We start from the raw sequence: 21,594 nt of genomic DNA on the forward strand, positions 1-21,594 counted from the left end.
TGCAAGCAGCCACTACTTCTTAAAAACATCTAATTCCTGTTCCAATGAATCCCAGGGAGTGTTTTGGAGAGGGACAAAGAGAACCTGGAAACTTGGGTTCACGCCTTGTTCAAGTATCAATGGGGCTTTAAACAAGCAGCTATTCCTCACTGCTTGGTTTCCCTGCATTTAGCCACTTTCCCTCTTAATTTGATAGAATGTAATAATGTAACTCTTCCCTTTTTCTTTCCTTTTTTTTTTTTTTTTTTTTTTTTAAACTAGGCACAAAACCCTAAAGAACCATTTACAGCATGCATGTAATTCTTGGGGGCTGCTCCTTCTCTATACTCCTGAATGGAAGGTGGTTATAATATAATGAAACAAATGCCTGGCTAGGAATAGACCTGAGTTTTAGGTAAGGGAGTCAATATACTTCACTTCTCTGAGCCTCAATTTTATCAAGTACTAGATGGAAAAAGTCCATTCCTACATATCCTGTAGCACTGTTGTAGGGCATGCACACTATTCACGCATACAAATATTTACACATATTCCTCCCTCAAAAAGGCTTAATGTGGCTTATAAAAATGAGGGGGGAAAACCCCCCACAAAATAAAATGAATTAAAAAATGAGTCAAAAAAGAGGAAATTATGTTAAATAAAGTAGGATGGGGCAAGTAGTAAGTTAACACAAAACGCCTACCACAAAATCTTATATATTATACTTCCTAGAGGCAGGCCATACCTTTCTTTGACTCTAGGTTTTTTGGGGTTTTTTTTGTGTGTGTGTGTTTTTTTTAATATATTTTATTGATTTTTTACAGAGAGGAAGGGAGAGAGATAGAGAGCCAGAAACGTCGATGAGAGAGAAACATCGACCAGCTGCCTCCTGCACATCCCCCACTGGGGATGTGCCCGCAGCCAACGTACATGCCCTTGACTGGAATCGAACCCGGGACCTTTTGGTCCTCAGACCGACGCTCTACCACTGAGCCAAACCGGTTTCGGCTGACTCTAGGTTTTTTAAGAGGCAACACAAAGAGGGGAAGCAATCAATTACCAAGTAATATAAAACATACTAAATGCTTAGTAAAAGTATAATTATTCTTGATTACAGAAACTAAACAAAAAACAGAAAAATTTCCCAAGGATTTCTGATAAAGAGATCATCAAATAAAATAACAAATTATGTCCATGAAGTAAAGAGAAATGGATTTTATGGGAGTTTGTACTCTATATAACATGGTAATCATGAATAGTATGATGATGATGATGTCACCTACCTGTCCGGTCTCTGTTTTCTCACTGCACCATTTGCCCAGGTCAATCAGGCACTTATCCTGGAGCGCAGGATCCAGCTTAACATCCATGGCACGCTGGTGTAGGATCCGCTGGACTTCAGCTCGGCACTCCCGCGAGAGCTACATAAGAACAAGCAAAGCATCCTGAAGGTACCAAAACCAAAAGACACCTGATAATGCCAGAAAACTGACAAATAACTTTAGATCTTGAATCTTTTCCAGAACAATAATTAAATGTTCTGGGAGGCTTCTTAAAAACCCACCCTTTCTGAAATGAGATTATACGTTGGGCCTATTCTAATATATTATATGAAACAACATCCTTTTTTCAGAATATCCTAATAAAAAGTGAACTGAATTGTTTAGCTTACATTAGGAAGTTTCTGTTCAGTAAGATTAATTTGCTATTACACCAAGAATGTAGAATAGCCGAAACCGGTTTGGCTCAGTGGTAGAGCGTTGGTCTGTGGACTGAAAGGTCCCAGGTTCGATTCTGGTCAGGGGCATGTACATTGGTTGCGGGCACATCCCCGGTAGGGGTTGTGCAGGAGGCAGCTGGTCGATGTTTCTCTCTCATCGACGTTTCTAACTCTCTCTCCCTCTCCCTTCCTCTCTGTAAAAAAAATCAATAAAATATATATGAAAAAAAGAAGAAGAAAAAAAAGAAAAAAAAAGAATGTAGAATAGAATGTTGGGTCCAATTTAGGAGAGAAAACACACTGCTTTGGAGAATTGAGTTCAAATTTACCTAAATTCAGACAAGCAGACAACAGCAGAAGCAACAGTCACTACAGGTTAGAATCAGACTTTCCCAGATGCATTAGAAGTAGAAGAGGGTGAAACAGAAGAAAACTAGTGTTTCTGGAAAGGTTGTGAGAAAGCGGTCACTGACAGGTAGAGATATTTTCTCTTCCTAAACGGGCCAGACGCCTGGGTGGCGGGGAGAGAGATGGAGAGTAACTGCTTAATGGGCATGGGGTATCTTTTTGGAAATGTTTTGGAATTAGATATTGTGGTTGCATAACTTTGTCAATATACTAAATTCTATGAAGTTTTTCTCTTTAAAATGGTTCATTTTATGTTAGATGAATTTCACCTCAATTTTTAAAAGAAATACATATTTTAAAAAGACAGCTACCAACCCTTTGTTTGTTTGTTAAGACAGGGACTTCCGTCTATAGTGATTACCAAGATGCCAGCTCCTGGGATTAATGACAAGCTCATCATATGAAGAAAAAGGTAACAACAAATTCCCATATTTTCTTTTCTTTTCTTTTTTTTTAAATATATTTTATTGGTTTTTCATAGAGAGGAAGGGAGAGGGATAGAGAGTTAGAAACATCGATGAGAGAGATACATCGACCAGCTGTCTTTTGCACACCCCCAATGTACATGCCCTTGACCGGAATCGAACCCGGGACCTTTCAGTCCGCAGACCGACGCTCTATCCACTGAGCCAAACCGGTTTTGGCAAATTCCCATATTTTCTTACACAGCAGTATAAAAGCTGGGTTTAGACTGCAGTACAAGCTTTCTTTCTACCTAGATCTCCTCCTCCTGAATACTGCTCTTAGTCAGACTTCTGCATTAAGCCCACAAGGGGTATCTGCATGCATGTGAAATGATAGCATCTCTATTTTCTGTAACGAATGCAGGGCTGGAATGCAATCAGTACCTCAGAAGGCTTTAAAAGGTCATCTGGGAGAGCAAGCAGCACGTCAAGTGGCACCACAAGGCAGTAAAGGTTGCCTGAGAGATAACCCACGTAAATATCCCAACAAGAGGTGGCATCCAGGGCAGACAAGTACCAAGAGCCTGGTGTATGGCAGTTTCTGCTCCACACAACTAGTGTGCTATGAGAGAGGCTTAGGAATACAGGCGAGATGTGTCCCGATGCCAAGAGCAGGAGACGAAAAACAATTTATGTCTTGGCTAAGAGCTTCTAATGGATCTTTAAAGCCAAATAATGTTGGAGGCAGCAGAACTTAAGTGTGTATTTGTGATTTAGATTTCAGTAAAGAAAAAGCTGGAAATATCCTGACTCACTTTGTTAAAACATAACCTCAGGCAGAAAGGAGCTGGTAGGACACTCTGTGTGCACTCACTGAGTGAAGAAGCTTTTGTAGTGCAGCGACCCTCCCCCCAGATACAATAATAACGAAGTTTTCCTAGGATGCCAGAAACCAGAACAATGTATAGCAAACTGATGAAAAAACAAAAGACAATAAGGAGAAATGAAGTCAACTATGACGCATACCCTCCTGCCCTGCTCCTCCGTGCGGTAGGCATGTCTGTACAGACAAGAGAATACAGCTCCGGGAGGCATAAATTCACTGGTTTCGTTCCAGCCGTGGGTGTGGCAGAGACGAGATGCATCTCCCTGGCACTTGCGGTATAAGACAGGGTCCAGCCTATAAAGATAAGAGTTAAAAGATAACCACTCTTACTATACCCTTCCTTCTAACACATGCCCAGGCTTTTACAATGTGCTTGTCTACTCATTAATAATCATCTCCAGCCCTGGCCGGGTGGATCAGTTGGTTGGAGGATTGTCCCATACACTGAAAGGTTGCAGGTTTGATCTTGGTTGGGGTGCATATGGGAGGCAACTGATCAATGTCTCTCTCTCTCTTATTTACTCTCTGAAATTAATAAAAACATATCCTCGGGCGAGGATTTAAAAAACAATAATTTTAATAATCATCTCCAGGATAGCAGAGACAGCAGGTAAGCAAAAGTATATTCTTGAACTTGTTCTTTGTGAACATACAGTGGTCAATCTGCAGAAGTTTGTTAACCTTAGTACAGAAGACTTAAGTTCTATCTCAAAGAGGTTATCTTGGCTATGTAAGGCACACTACATTTCAGTAACAGATTCAGCACTAACATGCCCTGGCTAAAATGAGAAAATAAGGGTTGTAGCTATCAGCAGGCAATCCACAACTTTTTACTCAGTATTTTTTTCTAAGCATATATGAAGTTCAATCCTACCTGATACACTAGATTTGGTAAGAGCAGGAAATGGCAAGATAAACAGAATCTCTCTTTCAACTTCCTTTCTAGTAAAACTGTTCCTCTTCTGTTTCCTATGCAAGGTAATACAATTTTAGTTTACCTGAATATGCTTATCAATTAAAAAAAACTTGGTATTTAATGTTGACTCTGAAGACGGTGCGTTAGGCAATGAGCCTGCTGCTTCTCTGACTGAGATCAATGAATGCTTAATTCTGTCCACGTCATAAAATCAATTTTGAAGGAGTGCTACTTAATGGAAGGAAAAAGGCTAATAATATTTAATGAGCAGCTTTTATGACTGTGAAGCATCTTTTGATCACAGGTGAAGGAATCACAAAAGAGGAAAAAACATGATTTTGTTAAGGTTCTAAACTCAGTAAACTCTGCTCTTTCAGTTTAGATGGCTTGAGTAAGTACAAGGAAATTCCCATCCAGCTTTCTGTAGTCTTTTCCAGAGCAAATTTTAGGAAACAGAAACAGAAACACATGGAATTTTCAAGTAATCAGTCTAGTAAATCATGTGAGTAAAGCATCTATTAATACCCAGAAAAAGTTAATGACCAAAGTACAGTGACTTAAACAACTGGATCAGGAAGCAGCTGAATGTGGGAAGCAGGAGCAGCCTGATCCTACTGGCTGCTTTGGAGGTAGGAAGGGAGAATAAGACCTCGAGAGAGGAGGGAATTGCACCCAGTAAATTACAGTGATTCTGATGGTAATAGCAGATCCTTCTTCTATCTCATCTCCTCCCCCTATTTTTTGGCTAACAGAAGAGAATCAAGTTGTTACTTATTGATAAGAGCCTCTTAAGATAGAAGAAATTCAATAACTTTGAATAGTTAAAGAAATAAAAGCAAATTCCCATACCCGGTACAAATCAATAAAAATAAAAGTGCTACTACTGTCTATTTAGGAACATATTTGAAGACGCTTCCGCTGCCCCAAAGGTGCCCAAGTTCTCTCTAGATAGATGATATCTGTGGTATCAAAACATTTGATCCTGACTTCTCAAGTGGCAGTGAAGCACAGCCAGCATGGCTCAGTGGTTGAGTGTCAACCTATAAACCAGGAGGGTCATGGTTTGATTCTCGATCAGGGCACAGGCTCAATCCCATGTGGGGCCTGCAGGAGACAGCCGATCAATGATTCTCTCTCATCACTGATGTTCCTATATCTCTCTCCTGCTCCCTTCCTCTCTGAAATCAATAAAAATGTATTAAAAATAACAAAACACAAAGTAGCAGTGAATGGGGACACTTAGGGACAAACTGCAGGGGCTGCCTCTGTTTTTAGATACTGTTCTGAAAGTAAAAAAGAGGTTTTTCGGGGATTAAAGTTGTTGGCTATCCCAGAAATTAACAAAAACAAATTCCTATTAATTATTTTTTTTTTTTAAATACAAGGGATATTGACTACACAGGCTGAGATTTACACTTACAATGGTTTCAAAATACTCACTTCCAATCTCGGGAGATAAAATACTGTAGCTCTAACAGACGGTGTTCACAGTCTTCTACCATTTTCTCTGTGTATAAATGTTCCATCAGGCACGAGAGGATCCTGGGCATAAAACAGGGGTGAAATTGTAACACGACAGAAGAGTTCCGACAATATGTGCAGAATTCTCACATTAGTAGTCCCTTGGTCTGTAGAAAAAGCCATTCTGCCATTTCCTAGGGCCAGCGGGCACTTACTCGCCCTGACAGAGATTAAGCCTTCTATCAGCTTGAGAGTCACTTAGCACTTAGGACTCAGCTTGCACAAGATCCTGTGCAGCTGCTTTATTTTTAACTGTTTATCATGAACGCTTTCCAATATACACAGCTTTCCTTCGCATAGCTTTATCTTCTTCCTATGGCCCAGGTTGCTTTAACTGTACCCCCTTGCTGATATTTTGAAGCAAATCATTCCATTGTAAGTACTTTAGCATGTTTCTCTATAATGAGAACGTAATATCATTACCTACCAAAATAATTTTTTTAAATGTCCAATTATTTCATTTCTTTTTACATGTTCATTCAAATCAGGATGCAGAAAAGGTCCAGACATTGGATTTTGATAGTACATTAAATCTCTTTTAATCTGCAGCCGTTTACTTCTCCCTCTCCTTGTCCCCTTTATAGTTAATGCAATAATTTTTATATTGGTAAATATGCTTATTAGCCGTAAGTGTGTTTGTCTATCTTTTCCAACCACACAAAAAGCTTTACGGAAGATTATCTTGTTTTAATCCCCTCCCACAGCATGAGCAGCAGGAGTGCATGCACAGCAGAACAATGACAACAGGTCTACATTCATTTTATTGTTTGGTATAAAGGGTTTTGTTTTTTTTTTACAATGGGAAAACTATTCTTACTTGCAACCTGCTTTTAAGAGCTCTTTGCATATCATATGGAAGAAAACGAATGCATGTGATTTAAATATTTCAGTATAGAATTTTACAGCTTTCCTAGGTCTTGTATATAACTTTAGAGTTCATTTTGCCCATGAGTCCCTTATCCAACCACCACATTTTGTTTTATATTTCAATGAAAATTAATTACTCTCTGATGGTGATCAACTAGCCAATATATATGAACCAATATACAAACAGGATGAAAAAATACAGAGTCAAAGCATGTGTCACTTTATCCTGAGATTTGACCATGAAATGGAATTATGCAGTGACCTAACGTATAGACCCATCTATGCTCAGTCCCTGTCAACAATATCATCACAATGCTGGGTCTAGGGGCCTCTACATCACGGACGAGGCAGAGCTGATGCCTTAATTCTCATACTAGTTTTAACAAAGGTTGGTATGTGTTGCTGTTTAACAAAATTCCAGTTATGATGTTGAGGGGATGTTCCCTGTGCTACACTGCCAAATAAAATACAGCATGGATAAATACCACAAACCAGACAACCTACATTGGGTCTCCGGATCGTATGTGTTTGCAGGCGGTCTGTATGACAGATTCACAAGCTTCATTCAGAGCTCTATCAATGCGGTAATCTGCACCAGGGTCAGTCTCCTGAATCAGGGTTTGAAGCTGGATTTAAAAAAAAACAAAAAGAAGGAAGTAAATCAGTTACACATCAGGGAAGAGCAATGCTCCCTCTTCTTACAATCAGTTACCAAGTCTGGCATATCACAAGGTACTACAAGGGTCACTGGCCAAGGAGAAGAGCTCTTGCCCAATACCTTCCAGCTGGTTTCTCCACCTTGCTGATGGAGTCTTCCTGTTTAAGCCATTGTGAGGATGGATGCCTACCAGTCTGAATCATCAATGGACATTTGCAAAACAAATGGTCTTTACAATATAAAGGCTCCCCTTCCTTTACATCTGCCTATGTATTAATCAGATGACTAAATCTGACACTTAGGGGCCAAGCAAGAATTGAGTGGAGAAGAGTAAATAATTTCCAGTTAGAAACCTACTTTGGTACTAAGAATCTAAAATTTAAATTTTGCTGCAAAGATACCTGCATTTCAACAAGCGTATTCTGCTTTAATAAAGACTAGAGAGACCAGTTTGGCTCACTGGATAGAGCGTCGGCTTGGGGACTGAAAGGTCCCGGGTTCGGTTCCGGTCAGGCGCATGTACCTTGGTTTCGGGCATATCCCCAGTAGGGGGTGTGCAAGAGGCAGCTGATCGATGACTCTCTCTCTTCGATGTTTCTAACTCTCTATCTCTCTCCCTTCCTCTCTGTACAAAATCAATAAAATAAAACAAAAATTTCATACAATAAAAAAAAAAATATTAAAGACTAGAGGTCCAGCGCACGAAATCACACGTGCATAGCTCACTGCCCGCCCACTGCCATGAGCCACTGCTTTGGGGTGGGGTGGGGGTTAAGAAAGGGGGCACTGAGAAGTGGTCAGTGCACCTCGTGATGACTGGTTGAGCCGTCATTCTGGTCATTATGCTTATGGCTTTTTATTATATAGGATAGATGTGAGATTCATTTAGCTTGTAAGAAATATTCATTACAAAAAAAAGTATATGACACTTATACTTATTTTTCCTCAACTCTCTTTTATATAACCAAGGGATAATCCAGAGCTAATAAGTAAACAAAAAAATATTTGTCATTATGCAATTGAAAATGAGAGTATAGTCTTTAACATTTACTTTTGCTTAGTCCATGCTTAATCATGAAATAAAGCAAAAGTATGAGATGTGCCCTGGATTTCTCCCCTCTCTTTGAGGAAAAAGCAGTTGGGGTACAGAGGAAACAGTTCTAAATTAAGGAACAGAGACCTGACTTCTGTTAATAGCTCTGGCTCTGTCAAATATTAGTGTTGAGAACGTGGGCGTTTGATTAACCTTTAAGTTTCAGTTTATTTAACTGCAGAGTATTATAAGAATATATCGAAGGTTATATAAGCTGCAAGCATTTGACCGATATAAAAGATCATTATTACTACAGATGGGTAGCAGATGGTCTTTTGGGGTGGGAATCTTGAATAACAGAGAGCACATCTGAAAACTATAATCCTGGTTGGAGTTCCTTTTTTTTTCCAAGTTGAAGACCTGAATCCCTTTTGTGTCACAGATTTAGCCTTTCTCTTTCAGAGCTTTCTCTGATTCCCATGCATTTGACCTACAATACCACAGGGGCTCTAGGAAAGTACTGACCCCATCACATATTGATCAGAATGCAGAACAAAAGGAAATGAACAAAGAAAACCCCAGTCCATCTATTCTAAAATAAGTCAATATTCAAGATGAGAGGTATATGAAAGATTTCCAGTATTCTGGGATGAAAGTTATTTATACCAATTCTTGGTGGCATTTTAGAAAAGCTGCAAAATGCTGTGGTTAGTTGGTGGGAAGACTACTGTCAAAGGATTATCGATTTTAGTAATGACATTTGTTGACAAAGAATAAATATATCTTTTTTTCTGAGGGAAATTATAAGCATCATGGGAATCTGAAAGTCTCTGCAAGAACTGTATTAGTTAAATATCCATGACTCATGACTGACTGGCGTTTTGGAGAAGTCACAATGAAAGCACCAGATTGCAGCGACTAAAAGGAGGCAATGAATGCTCTACAGACTCTCGTAGGCTAAGGACACTGGGGATCACTGTCACTATGGAATGCAGTGACAACAGTGTGGGAAATTAGTGCTAAGAATGTAAACTGCTACATGATTACACATCTACTCCAGCACCTGACTGTTTAGGAAAAGCCTGGGGAAGTGCTTCTGGGAAATGATTAGTCTAGAGATTAGACTGGACAGTCACCTTTGGCCTGGGAAAGACTGGGCCCAGACTCGTTCAGCCATAACCACAGAGAGTTTAGTAAGTTCCTGCTTCTGCTGCATTTGGCAAAGTATGTACTCATTAAGGTAACACTTGCTTTTATGCTTCATAGTTTACTACTTGTTAAGAGATCACTAAATCAAAGCACAGCCAAGCAAATAGAGAAAAATCAATGGTCAACCACAGTCAGGCATGAAAGTCTACTGTATCAGGGAAGAAAACTTAGAAAAAGAAGGAAACCCACCCAAAATATACTACTTCAAAGCATTCCTCCCTATGACTGAGGATGGATAATGTAGTGGAAAAACAAAAAATTATTCCTTTTCCTTCAATTCCTAAAAACCACGAGTTCATAAAAACCCAAGTTTTTATGTCTGTTTCCCACTTGGCTAAACTTAATGTGGGCAAAGCCACATAACTCACTATTGAAGGCTTGAGCGCTAGGTTTGGAAAGCACTTTTATTCTGGGCACAAGGAAGAGGCAGGCGGTGCTTATTTATCCTCCAGGTTGTTGAGTCACTAGCTCTTTCAATAAGCTAAATATCAAAAATCGCTAGAGGTTAACTAGATGGTTTTAAATAAAGTCTAACCAATTTATTTTCTTTTTTCTGTACACCTCAGTAAAGAATATGCAAGTTTATTCCTAAGCACCTCCTCCTCTTCCCATGCAGCATTAAGGATAAAATGCAAATAGAGGGTGTCTTGATCAATTCTTGGTCTGGGGCTCAGGCACATACGTTGTCACAGAGGTTTCTTTCCTCGGACAATCACCAGCAAGGACTGCTCCTGAGGAACTATATCCAGAAGCTTTCTGTCTCTAGGCTTGGTCTTTTGGGGAAGAGACTACATTTGTCTATTTTTCCCACCATGGGAGGCATAATTACAGTCTACTCTGGGTCATGGTAATAGGAGCTAAGGTGAAATTTTATTCCAAATCAAAATTCTATGGAAAATTTGGCATTTTGAACTAAAAATTGTGATTTTACATGATTAGCAGAAAAATAAAATTCAAGTAGTATTCAATTTTTAATAAAAGTGCAAACAGCCAAAATGGGTTTGGCTCAGTGGATTGAGTGTCGGTATGCGGACTGAGAGGTCCCAGGTTCGATACTGGTCAGGGGCATTTATGTTGGTTGCAGGCACATCCCTGGTAGGGGGTGTGTAGGAGAAACCTGGTCGATGTTTCTCTCTCATTGATGTTGCTAACTCTCTATCCCTCTCTCTTCCTCTCTGTAAAAAAAAAAAAAAATCAATAAAATATATTTAAAAGAAGTGCAAACAACAAAATAAAAGATTAATAAATTATGGGTTTTCAAAGTTCCTCTGAGGACAAAGCTTCAACTTTCTAATTTAATCTAATAGAAACTGAGGCACTGTATCTATATTTTTTAACTATATTATTAAGTTTTTTATTAATTTTAGAGAGAGAAACATCAATTGGTCGTCCCACTTACTTATGCATACATTGGATGGTTTTAAAAAAATATATTTTTATTGATTTCAGAGAGTAAGAGAGAGGTGAGGGAAAGATAGAAACATCAATGATGAGAATCATTGAAGGGCTGTCTCCTGCACGCCCTCACTAGGATTGAGCCCGCAACACGGGCAATATGCGCTTGAAAGGTCCCCGGAATCAAACTGGGGACCTTTCAGTCCACAGGCCAATGCTCTTTCCACTGAGCCAAACCAGCGAAGGCTCATTGATTGATTCTTATATGGGCCCTGACCAGGAATCAGAAAAGAACGATCCTTCTACATACAGTTGCCCTAGTCCAATGGTCTGCAAACTCATTAGTCAACAGAGCCAAATATTAACAGCACAACTGAAATTTCTTTGGAGAGCTAAAACCGACTTCTGCGCATGGGCCACGAAGTTTCAATCGCACTGTTTGTGCGCACCCGCATGTGGTATTTTGTTGAAGGTGTCAAAGAGTTGCCTGTTTGCTGACCACTGCCTTAGTCTAACCAGAAAAGATAGTATAATTTGAAAACAACATGCTTTCTTGATCCTGGAATTCATCACCTGAACATCAGCAATAAAAAGAAACAGAAAACCCCAATTCATTTCAGATCTCTTTTAGCCTCAATTCAATCAAACACACTGAGACAGGAAAATTCCCTTGTGGTGGAGCACCTTTGCTGATGTACTAGAGGTTGATTTGCCTTGATTATGAGTTTAGTCAATCCAATCTAGCAAGTTACCTTAAAAAAATTCTACATGCTGAAATCGATTTGGTTCAGTGGATAGAGCATCGGCTTGGGGACTGAGAGGTCCCAGGTTCGATTCCGGTTAAGGGCATGTACCTTGGTTGCGGGTACATTCCCAGTAGGGGGTGTGCAAGAGGCAGCTGATCGATGATTCTCTCTCATTGATGTTTCTAACTCTCTATCCCTCTCTCTTCTGCTCTGTAAAAAACCAATAAAATATATATATTTAAAAAAAAATTCTAGCAAACAATGCATTTTATCTATTCCTTTAAGTATATAGCTCTTTTTATTGATTACTAGAGGCCAGATGCACGAAATTGGTGCAAGAGTAGACCTCCTTTCCCCTAGCTGCCAGCACTGGCTTTGGCACCAGCTTTTCTCCGCATCCAGGACCCAGGCCTCCCTCCCTCACAGCCCCAGCTTTGTCTGGAAGGACCTCTGGTCTAATTAGTATATTATACTTTTATTATTATAGATGAGCTCAAACTTCTGCTCTGCAGCAAAATCCACATTCTTACTATGATATTCCTGGAGAGACAATATTCCATGTCTGCTTCTTAGTACCTGATATTCACTGTGATATCATAAATGATCCAGATACAGTTGGGACAGTGTCAGAAAGAGGCGCCTCAGCTGATAAAATGTGACATTCAAAATGGCAGTAGAAAATGTTCCTTACCGCCTGCTGGCAGTTGATTCCAAGGTTCCCTTTCTCCCCTCGAACTACTTTCATCAGACAGTGGAGGGTTCGGCCTTTTCGATGTAATCCAGAACAATGGTGCTCGATCTCCCCCCGACAGCTCAGGATGATTTCAGGGCTCAAAGAGAAGTCTTCCATCAACATGCGGCGGTAATCCAACATCTCCCCCTGGCACTCACTGCTCACTTGTCGCCCTAAGTTAGGATTTAAGTCATAACATTATGGTGGCATTAGATTCAAGTATCACCACATATGAAAGTACACGTTTCCCCCCAGAATAAACCAGTCACATTATTATCTAGACTGAAAAGCTTAGAATTTAGCAAAAATTTTAATGAGTTTAAGACTCCAGAGACTAGGGTTTATCTTGTCAGTGTTCTGCATTATACAGATTTTATACTACTAAACTAACCATGCAAATGTTTTATCAATGAAAGTCTTATCAACAAGGTAACTATTTGGGTAAAAACAAAAGCCAAGAATAATCTCTACTGGCCCACAGTAAAAGCTTGTGGAGACTACCATTTAAATTATTCACTGTAGCTTCCCACCTTCCTTCAGCTATAAATGCCAACTGGGAAAACTTAAATAATGTTTTAAAACACAGCTTTATTGAGGTATAGCTGACATATAAGAAACTATACTTTTAAAGTATACAACTGGGTAAGTTTCATATACATATACATTGGTGAAACAATCACCACAATTAAGATACTGATCACACCTATCAACTCAAAAAGTTTCCCTATGCTCTCTTGTAATCCCTCCCTCCCTTTCCTCTCCACACCCCCAACCCCAACCCCAACCCCAACCCCAACCCCAACCCCAACCACAGTCAAGCAGTGATTTGTTTTCTGTGACTATAGATTAGTTTACTATTTTGTAATTTTTAGAAGTCTATATAAATAGAACCATATCATATGGGCTCTTTTTTGTTTGACTTCTACTCAGCATAACTATTTTAAGATTTATCCATGTATTGACACTTCATTCCTTTTTATTGCTAAGTAATATTATTCAATGATATAGATATGCTACAATTTGTTTATCCCTTTCAATTACTGATGAACACCTGGGTTATTTCCACTTTGGGGCTATTACATATAGAGTTATTATTAGTATTCATGTGTAAGAGTTTACATGGACATATGCTTTCATGTCTTGGGCAAATACCTAGAAGTTACAAGGCTGGGTCAGATGGGAGATGTATGTTTAACTTCTTAAGAAACCGGCAAACTATTTTCCCAAGTGGTTATACCGCTTTAAATTCCCATCAGCAATGTCCCAGTTTTTTTTATCTTTGTCAATATGATCAGTCTTTTTTTTTTCTCTTCACAATCTATATAACTTCTCTGAATTATCTGTTCATATCCTCTGAGTCTTTTTTGTTTTCTTGTCAATTTGCAGTTTAAGGACATTAACTCTCTATTTTTCAAATACCAAAATTAGATTACATTATGCATACTGTTTTATAATATGCCTTTACTAGTCAATAATCTCCTCTGTTCATTTTAGGATTCACCTAATATGCAGACCATAATCAATATTCCCCAGTTATCTCCAAAATGCCCTTTGTTTGGTATTAAGTCCAAGACCATACATTGCCTCTAGTTGCTATTTCATTGCTTTCAAACATCCAGGTATGAAAAAAATTTACCAAAAAGTTCAGAGTTTTCTTTAATGACTTATTTTCCCCCCACATAACTTTTTAATCACTAACCAACTCTTCCAGCACCATTTATTCAATGAGAGGTAGCAATTTCATTTTTGTGGTCTACAGTTAATATTAAAGACAACCTGGCTTGGTGGGATAATACTTTCATCTTTTAATTTCTTAACATCATCACTGTTATAATAATAACAACAACATTACCTATCACTTATTGTATACTAAGTGCTATGCCAAATAGCCTCATTCAATCCTCATATGAACTCCTCAACATAGGTAATATTATTTTTTTGTAGATAAGAAAAATGAGGTTTAGAGAAATTAAGAAATAGAAACAATGGACACCTAGCCAGTGAGTTTGGTGATAGAGCCATAACTTGAAGTTATCTTTCTCTGACCCAAGCTCATCTGCTAAATCATTATACTCTGTCCTAAAAATGTGGTACAGTTCAGGGTGTGGCAAAAGTAGGTTTACAGTTGTGAGTATGCAAAACACAGAGTTCATTTTGTATTGTTATTTATTTATTTATATTATTTTTTAATTCTCACCTGAGGATATGTTAATTGATTTCAGAGAGGAAGTAAGGGAGAGCGAAAGAGGGAGAAATACCAATGTGAAAGAGAAACTTCAATTGGTTGCCTCCCATGTGCACCCCAATGGGGGATTGAACAAGCAAGCTGGATGTGTGCTCTGACTGGGAATCTACCTGGCAAGCTTTTGGTGTATGGTGCACCAACCAACTGTGCCACACTGGCCAGGGCTTATTTATTAATTATTGTATTAATTTTACATATGAACAACCGTAAACCTATATTTGCCACACCCTTTAAGTATTTTAAAATACTAAAATATTTGGATTTGAGAAATATTTTTTACCTTGTAAAAGGGGGGAAAAAAAAGCAAGCAGAGATATAAAGAAAAACAAAATTGGAGGTTACTGAGCTAAGGGGAAGGGCCTTCAACAAGGTGTAGGGATGCCAACCCTTCAATTCCTAAAAAAAAAAAACCTCTCAAATAACAAGGCACAGCAGTACTCAAAAGAGCAAATATGGGTGAAAAGTAACGGTACATGAAGCTTTAAAATGTAAATCCAGGAAGGAATATAAAGGATAAAAAGAAATAAACTCTCACCTCTATGCACAGCTGACTCCAGACACATCAGAAGGTAGGAGAGCCTGGCTTCCCGGGACCGGGGAAGGTTTTCGACGTTGCACCGGTATTTTTTTAAGTCACTCTTACAGGACTTGGCCAATGAATAACTGACCTTATAATCTTGGGCAATCAGCTTCTGGCGGGTTGTTAGTGCTTCTCGACACTGAATAAAGAAGGCAGCGAGAGAGTTGTAAGTCTGCTCAGGTGGTTCAGCTGTTCCCATGTCTCTCTCATGGACAAGTACATGTCAACAACAGCAGTTGTTACCAAGATGCTCTTTAAGCTTGGTTAAAACGTAACACAAGCATGCTAAACTCGTGTGACAAGAGGCAAAGGTAAATGGGTGGGGACCCCTAGATTTCTACAGTGAACTGCCGATGGTTGCTGCAGTAGTTGTCCTAAACACATACGTATTTGGTAGATTCTAATACAAGATCTTGAAAAAGTGTTCTTTTCCTATTTAACAATATTCCTACAGTAAATTTCACCAGAATCAAAGTAGAAACTAACATAACATTTTAGAAGTTCAATTCTATACTTTTTAGTTATTATTATTATTTTTTAATATTTTTTTTTTTATTGGTTTCAGAGAGGAAGGAAGAGGGAGGGAGAGATAGAAACATGAATGATGAGAAAGAGTCACTGATTGGCTGCCTCCTGCAAGTCCCCAACTGGGGATTGAGCATGCACCCTGATTGGGAATTGAACCACGAACTCCAGGTTCATAGGTCATTGTTCAATCACTGAGCCACGCCTACTGGGCTTATGCTTTTTAAATATAACTACTCAATAGTAAAGGAACTGAAAATGAAAAACATTTCTTCAGCTGCACAGAAAAGAAAATGACAGGATTAAAAATAATAATTACTTTTTAAAGGTAATTAAAATTTTTTTGCATTCATCCAGGTACAGAATACTAAGAGTAATGAGAATGCTTAATGAAACATCTGCTGAAATATTAAATAGCCAATACCTATGAAGCACAATGGTTTGGTTAGTCTAAACTTCCTAAGTATGTAGAACTGACTTCAGTGTAATTCTGATATAAAATTCTCCATTTTGCCCTGGCTAGTGGGGCTCAGTTGGTTGGGCATTGCCACATGCTCCAGAGGGTTGCTGGTTCAATTCCTAGTCAGGGCACATACCTGGGTTTTGGGCTCAATTCCCAATAGGGAGGGTGCAGGAAGCAGCCAATTGATGTTTTGTTCTCACATCAATGTTTCTATATCTGCCTCTCTAAAAAAAAAAAAATCACCAAAAAAACAATAACAACAACAAAAAAAACCCTTAAAAAAATTTTTTTTTTCAATTTTACTCCCCAAACTGATTCCAAATTGGTTTCCCAATGTTCAGATATCACAAATAAAGCTTCATTTTCTTGGCTTAAGCAAAATATGCTTTGGTTCCCTACTAAAAGCCAAGTGTCTTGCCTCCGAAAAGGATTCGCTTTACCAATCATTTATTTTGGTATTGGTTTGTAAGAATATTATTTGAGATGATGTGAGAAAGTTTTTAAGAAATGAATAAGCCCTAGCTAGTTTGGTTCAATGGATAGAGCGTCTGCCTGCAGACTGAAGAGTCCCGGGTTTGATTTCCGTCAAGAGCACATGCCCGAATTGCAGGGGGTGCAGGAAGCCAATCAATGATTCTCCCTCATCATTCATGTCTCTCTCTCTCTCTCCCCCCACCTCCCTTCCTCTCTAATATCAATAAAAAGAATATCCTATATAATAAAAGCCTAATATGAAAATCGACCAAATGGCCCAACAGTGGAATGACCATCCAGGACCACACTATGACACCCACTGGTGCCAGGCCAGCTAAGGTGGATGCGATGCAATTGATCGGGGGCCTGGCCACGGTCCCATGATCGCCCCACAGAGGGAAGCCCGAGCCACTGGCAGGCTGTGGTGGGTGGGCAGGACCTCCCCCTGCGAGGGAAGCCTGGGTCCTGGGTGCTGGAGGGAAGCCAGTGCTGACAGCCAGGGAAAGGAAGGCCTACTCTTGCATGGATTTTGTGCATCAGGCCTTTGTGTGTGTGTTTGTGTGTGTGTAAAGAAATTAATAAAATAATGGTCTGTTTTAAAATAATACTTACCTTTTCACTCATGGATTCTTCAAATTTATGGTTGAAGAGGCACTTATAAACTCTGCCTTCACCAGCTTGTGTCTACAAGGTGAAACATATCCATTATTATAATGATTATTAGATAAGTAGTTATGCTAGGCAGTATCCATAATCCTATACAGAACTTTGTTAAATTAATACAATGTGAGTACACATGAACAAATGGCTCAGCCATTTATAAAATTTAGTAGCATTTGAAAGAAAATAGTGCCTGCAGTAAAGATAAAAATTTGTTTCCTATATGTCTTGACTATTGTCATTTAGTCCCAGATATACTGTTAATTAAGGAATCAAGAGAAGTGGCAATGAGCCTTCCTTTTTACAACATAAAACTCTTACAATTAATGGCTTTGATGGTGAAAGCTGTTATATTAAAACAGCAGGCAGAGTGGGAACATACACAAGTCATGTTCAGTTCTCCCAAGTAAAGATGGAGATTCTTCTCTTTCAGTTGTTCCTTAGGGTCTGTGGGTAGTAATCAGGGATTTGGTTTTAACAGTTAGCCACCTGTGTGGTTTTATTTTTTTTTTAAATCTTGGCCAAAAATATAAACATGTAATATGGCAAAGTTTTAGTCACGGAATAGAGGTGAATGGGATTCCCTGGTAAACCAGGATTCCTATAGATAAAATAAGACTCCCAAGAACTGATGAGAAGTTAGATAAAGTAGAAAAAATAAATGTGGAGATTGTCAGAAGCCAAATGTTAACTGGATGTTAAATCAAAGGTGAGCATCCAGCGTCATTTTCAGTTATCCTGAGGCCAACTCCACTTTCCAGTTTTAATAGCTTTTCTACATGTGATGTTTGTGTTAAGTTTTTGTTTCCCGGAGTAGAGTATTTTAAAATATTTAAAAAGAAAAGGAAGAAGAGAACAGCTTCTGAACTGACTTACATTTTCACAAAAACGCTCCCGATCATCTCGGCAAGCAAAGTATAAATGCCGATCTAAATGGAAGTCATCGGAGGACAGCTCAGCCACGCGGAGAATGGCTTTCTTGCAGACTTCAGAGACTTGAACCTTGGGATCTCCTTCTTCTGCTTCTTTCACCAGGCCTTTCTCCAAACATGATACCACTTCACCTTGTGAGTGCGCATCCTAAAATAGTGAGGATACTAACATTTTAAAACTCTCACCACAATAACTTTCAAATACACATCATTTGGTTAAAAACAACAACACACTTGAACATATAGTTAGCTTATTGATGTTCTATTGAGAAATCAGGTGGGAACCAACCACATATTATAGAAAATGTCCTCAATCATCTTTGGTTAGAATGTAATACTTGCATGGTACAAATGGAAACAGAGGTCCTGGGAAATTAAGTATAGTTCAGTTAGCACTGGAAATAGAAACCTGAGTTTTTAAAGTTTAAAATGGCAGAAATATTTAAAAGGATCACATTAGCCCAATGTTTGATCATAGCTGATGTCCATCCTGAAATAACATTGCAGAAATCGCTGTTCATTTATCTCTGAAGGGTATTTCCCAAGAAATAGTGCTTTTAGTCAAGTTATGAAAACAAGTCACAGAGTCCAATGAAAAAATATATTACAGAGACCCTGTTTCTCCTTTTTTCTATTCTACACTGCTCACAAAGACGCAAATATATACAACCTGCATATTCACTTCCATGTTTTGAAATTACCTTACTGCAATTTTAACAAGATTACCACCCTTTACACAATCTGCTTTTGAGAGCTTTCCTAAAGCCATCCGTTACCTTTAATTGTACATTGCATCCACAAGCGTTCATTCATTCAAAACATGAGAAACTTCCCCTGAATATTTTCTATTCAAATATCCTAATTTTCTATACTCAAAAGATATGCTTCAATAACTTGAGAGGTATAACCATTAATACAGTAAATCAAAGCAGAAGAAAAACAGTGTTACCACTTATTTACACATTCACACACATAAAATCTAATTATGGTAAGATACCAGGTCTATGAAATCATCTGTACATAATAAAAAGACTCCTTAAACCAGATAGGGAAACATCCACTTTAAGTAAAATTTCAATTCAACAACAACAACAAAAGTATAGTACTTTTTCTATTTTGTTTGATAGAGTTTGTTCCGAGTAGCTACATGAAAACGTTCATGTTCTCTCCTAACACGCCGGTGAAGCGGGGATAAGAGTGGTGTATCTATTTTGCAGATGAGCAAACAGCTTAGAGGGTTTATCAACTCATTCGAGTTGCAGAATGTAAGGTGCCTAATTAAGACCTTGGGGTTCTATAGAACTTCCTGTATGATTCTACCTAATGCTTACAAACCTGGGATGATAAAAAAGATTTTTGGAGATTAATTCTTAACAGTTAAAACTCTTAGAGACAAGGAAAAAAAAAGATAACAATAGAGAGAAAAATGAACATAAACCCCAGAAATCTGGAGTAAGGCTCTCTCTTCCTCTCCCTCTCCCTCTCATCTCCCTCTTTCTCTCTAAAGTCAACAGGAACATTTCCTTGGGTGAGGATAAAAAGAAAAAGCAGGCAAGAACTCAGCTTTCACCTGCTATAAATTCTCTATTTCAATGTTTCTGGTGTCTTTTGAGATCTCCATCACTACCCAAAGAGGAAAAGAATGTCTGAATTATTGAAGGTAATTGGTTAAAAGCAGGGAATGTTCAATTACTGAGTAAAAAGTATAAAAGTAGTAATAATGTGGCATATGTCTATATTAAGTTCCTGTATGCAATGCCACATTCTATTTTCTCTGCGGTCAATGGAAATCATTTACTACACTTTACTTTTAGAGAGCTGTACTTTCATTTTTACAATATTTATTTAGAAAATTCTAAAGATCTTTATAGTCTTTGTTCTAAATTTTATATATATTAACATTTTTAAAAAATCACAATTTTGAAATCATGGCATTTATATGTTCCTACAAAGAAAGGTGCAAACAGGTTATCTGTGACCCTTTCTCTGACTTTTAGAGCAGGTCAGTTCAAAGCCAGTCACACAGGACTTTGCAAGCTTCAGTGGCAACAAATTTGACATTGATGAGCCTGTTCTGTTCTCTTCTGTGGTCAGAAACTGACTCATTAATTTTCCAGGATAATTTTCATATCTAAATAATCAGCTACACAGAAGTAAACTATAGTTAGAAAAGGCAAAAAAGGGCTGAGCACATGCCTCCTTTTTAAAATTTGGCTGTAGCACCGGAGTGGATTATATAGGAAGGAACATGTTTTCAAAAGGGCAGGCATGAGTCATCTTACTGTCCCCAAAATACAAGCAAGTTTTTGATGCCAGAGTTGGGGTGACTGGTATAAACAGAAATTCACCTAACTGGTAGGTATAGCAAAAGATAAAAATAACCAAAATATGCATGTTGATAGTTCATAGAGATATCTTTTGTTACGTATTTTTAAAAACAAATCTTTATTGTTCTGATTATTACAATTGTTCCTCTTCCTCCCCCTCCTCATAGCTCCCCTCCACCCGGTTTCCACCCACCTTTTGCCCTTACCTCCCCGCCTCCACACACTGTCTTCATCCATAGGTATACCCTTTTTGTTCAGTCTCTTCCCACACCCCCCACTCCCCTTTTCCCCAGAATTGTCAGTCCACTCTTTCTATGCTCAATTCTATTACATTCATCAGTTTATTCTGTTTGTCAGATTTTTAATTCACTTGACTTTTAGATTCACTTGTTGATAGATATATATTTGTTGTTCATGATTTTTATCTTTACCTTTTTCTTCTTCCTCTTTTTTTAAAAAAAAATATTTTATTGATTTTTGACAGAGAGGAAGGGAGAGAGAGAGTTAGAAACATCGATGAGAGAGAATCATTGATCAGCTGCCTCCTGCACACCCCGCACTGGGGATGTGCCTGCAACCAATGTATATGCCCTTGACCGGAATCGAACCCAGGACCTCTCAGTCCGCAGGCCGACGCTCTATCCACTGAGCCAAACCGGTTCTGGCTCTTCTTCCTCTTCTTAAAGAATACCTTTCAGCATTTCATATTATAGTGGTTTGGTGGTGATGAACTCTTTTAGCTTTTTCTTATCTGTGAAGCTCTTTGTCTACCCTTCAATTCTGAATGATAGCTTTGCTGGGTAGAGTAATCTTGGTTGTAGGTTCTTGCTATTCATCACTTTGAATATTTCTTGCCATTCCTGTCTGGCCTACATAGTTTTGTTGAGAGATCTAGCTGACAATTGTATGGGTG

General features: G+C 38.5%; 1 protein-coding gene across 2 annotated transcripts in view; it reads right to left on the reverse strand.

Moving 5' to 3' along the window:
* The window catches only part of GLG1 (golgi glycoprotein 1), a 107,619-nt gene that overhangs the window by 25,109 nt on the left and 60,916 nt on the right, over positions 1–21,594 (reverse strand). For both annotated transcript variants that reach the window (XM_084906684.1, XM_084906683.1), the window contains 8 exons: positions 18,299–18,502; positions 17,375–17,446; positions 15,256–15,439; positions 12,434–12,648; positions 7,206–7,327; positions 5,754–5,855; positions 3,538–3,691; positions 1,263–1,400 (listed from right to left, as the gene is read on the reverse strand). In XM_084906684.1, coding sequence (XP_084762810.1) covers positions 1,263–1,400; positions 3,538–3,691; positions 5,754–5,855; positions 7,206–7,327; positions 12,434–12,648; positions 15,256–15,439; positions 17,375–17,446; positions 18,299–18,502 — 1,191 coding nt within the window. The remainder of the gene's footprint in view (positions 1–1,262; positions 1,401–3,537; positions 3,692–5,753; positions 5,856–7,205; positions 7,328–12,433; positions 12,649–15,255; positions 15,440–17,374; positions 17,447–18,298; positions 18,503–21,594) is intronic.

This window comes from Pipistrellus hanaki (assembly GCF_964339955.1).
Source record: "Pipistrellus hanaki genome assembly, chromosome: 15".
Taxonomy (NCBI): Eukaryota; Metazoa; Chordata; class Mammalia; order Chiroptera; family Vespertilionidae; genus Pipistrellus; species Pipistrellus hanaki.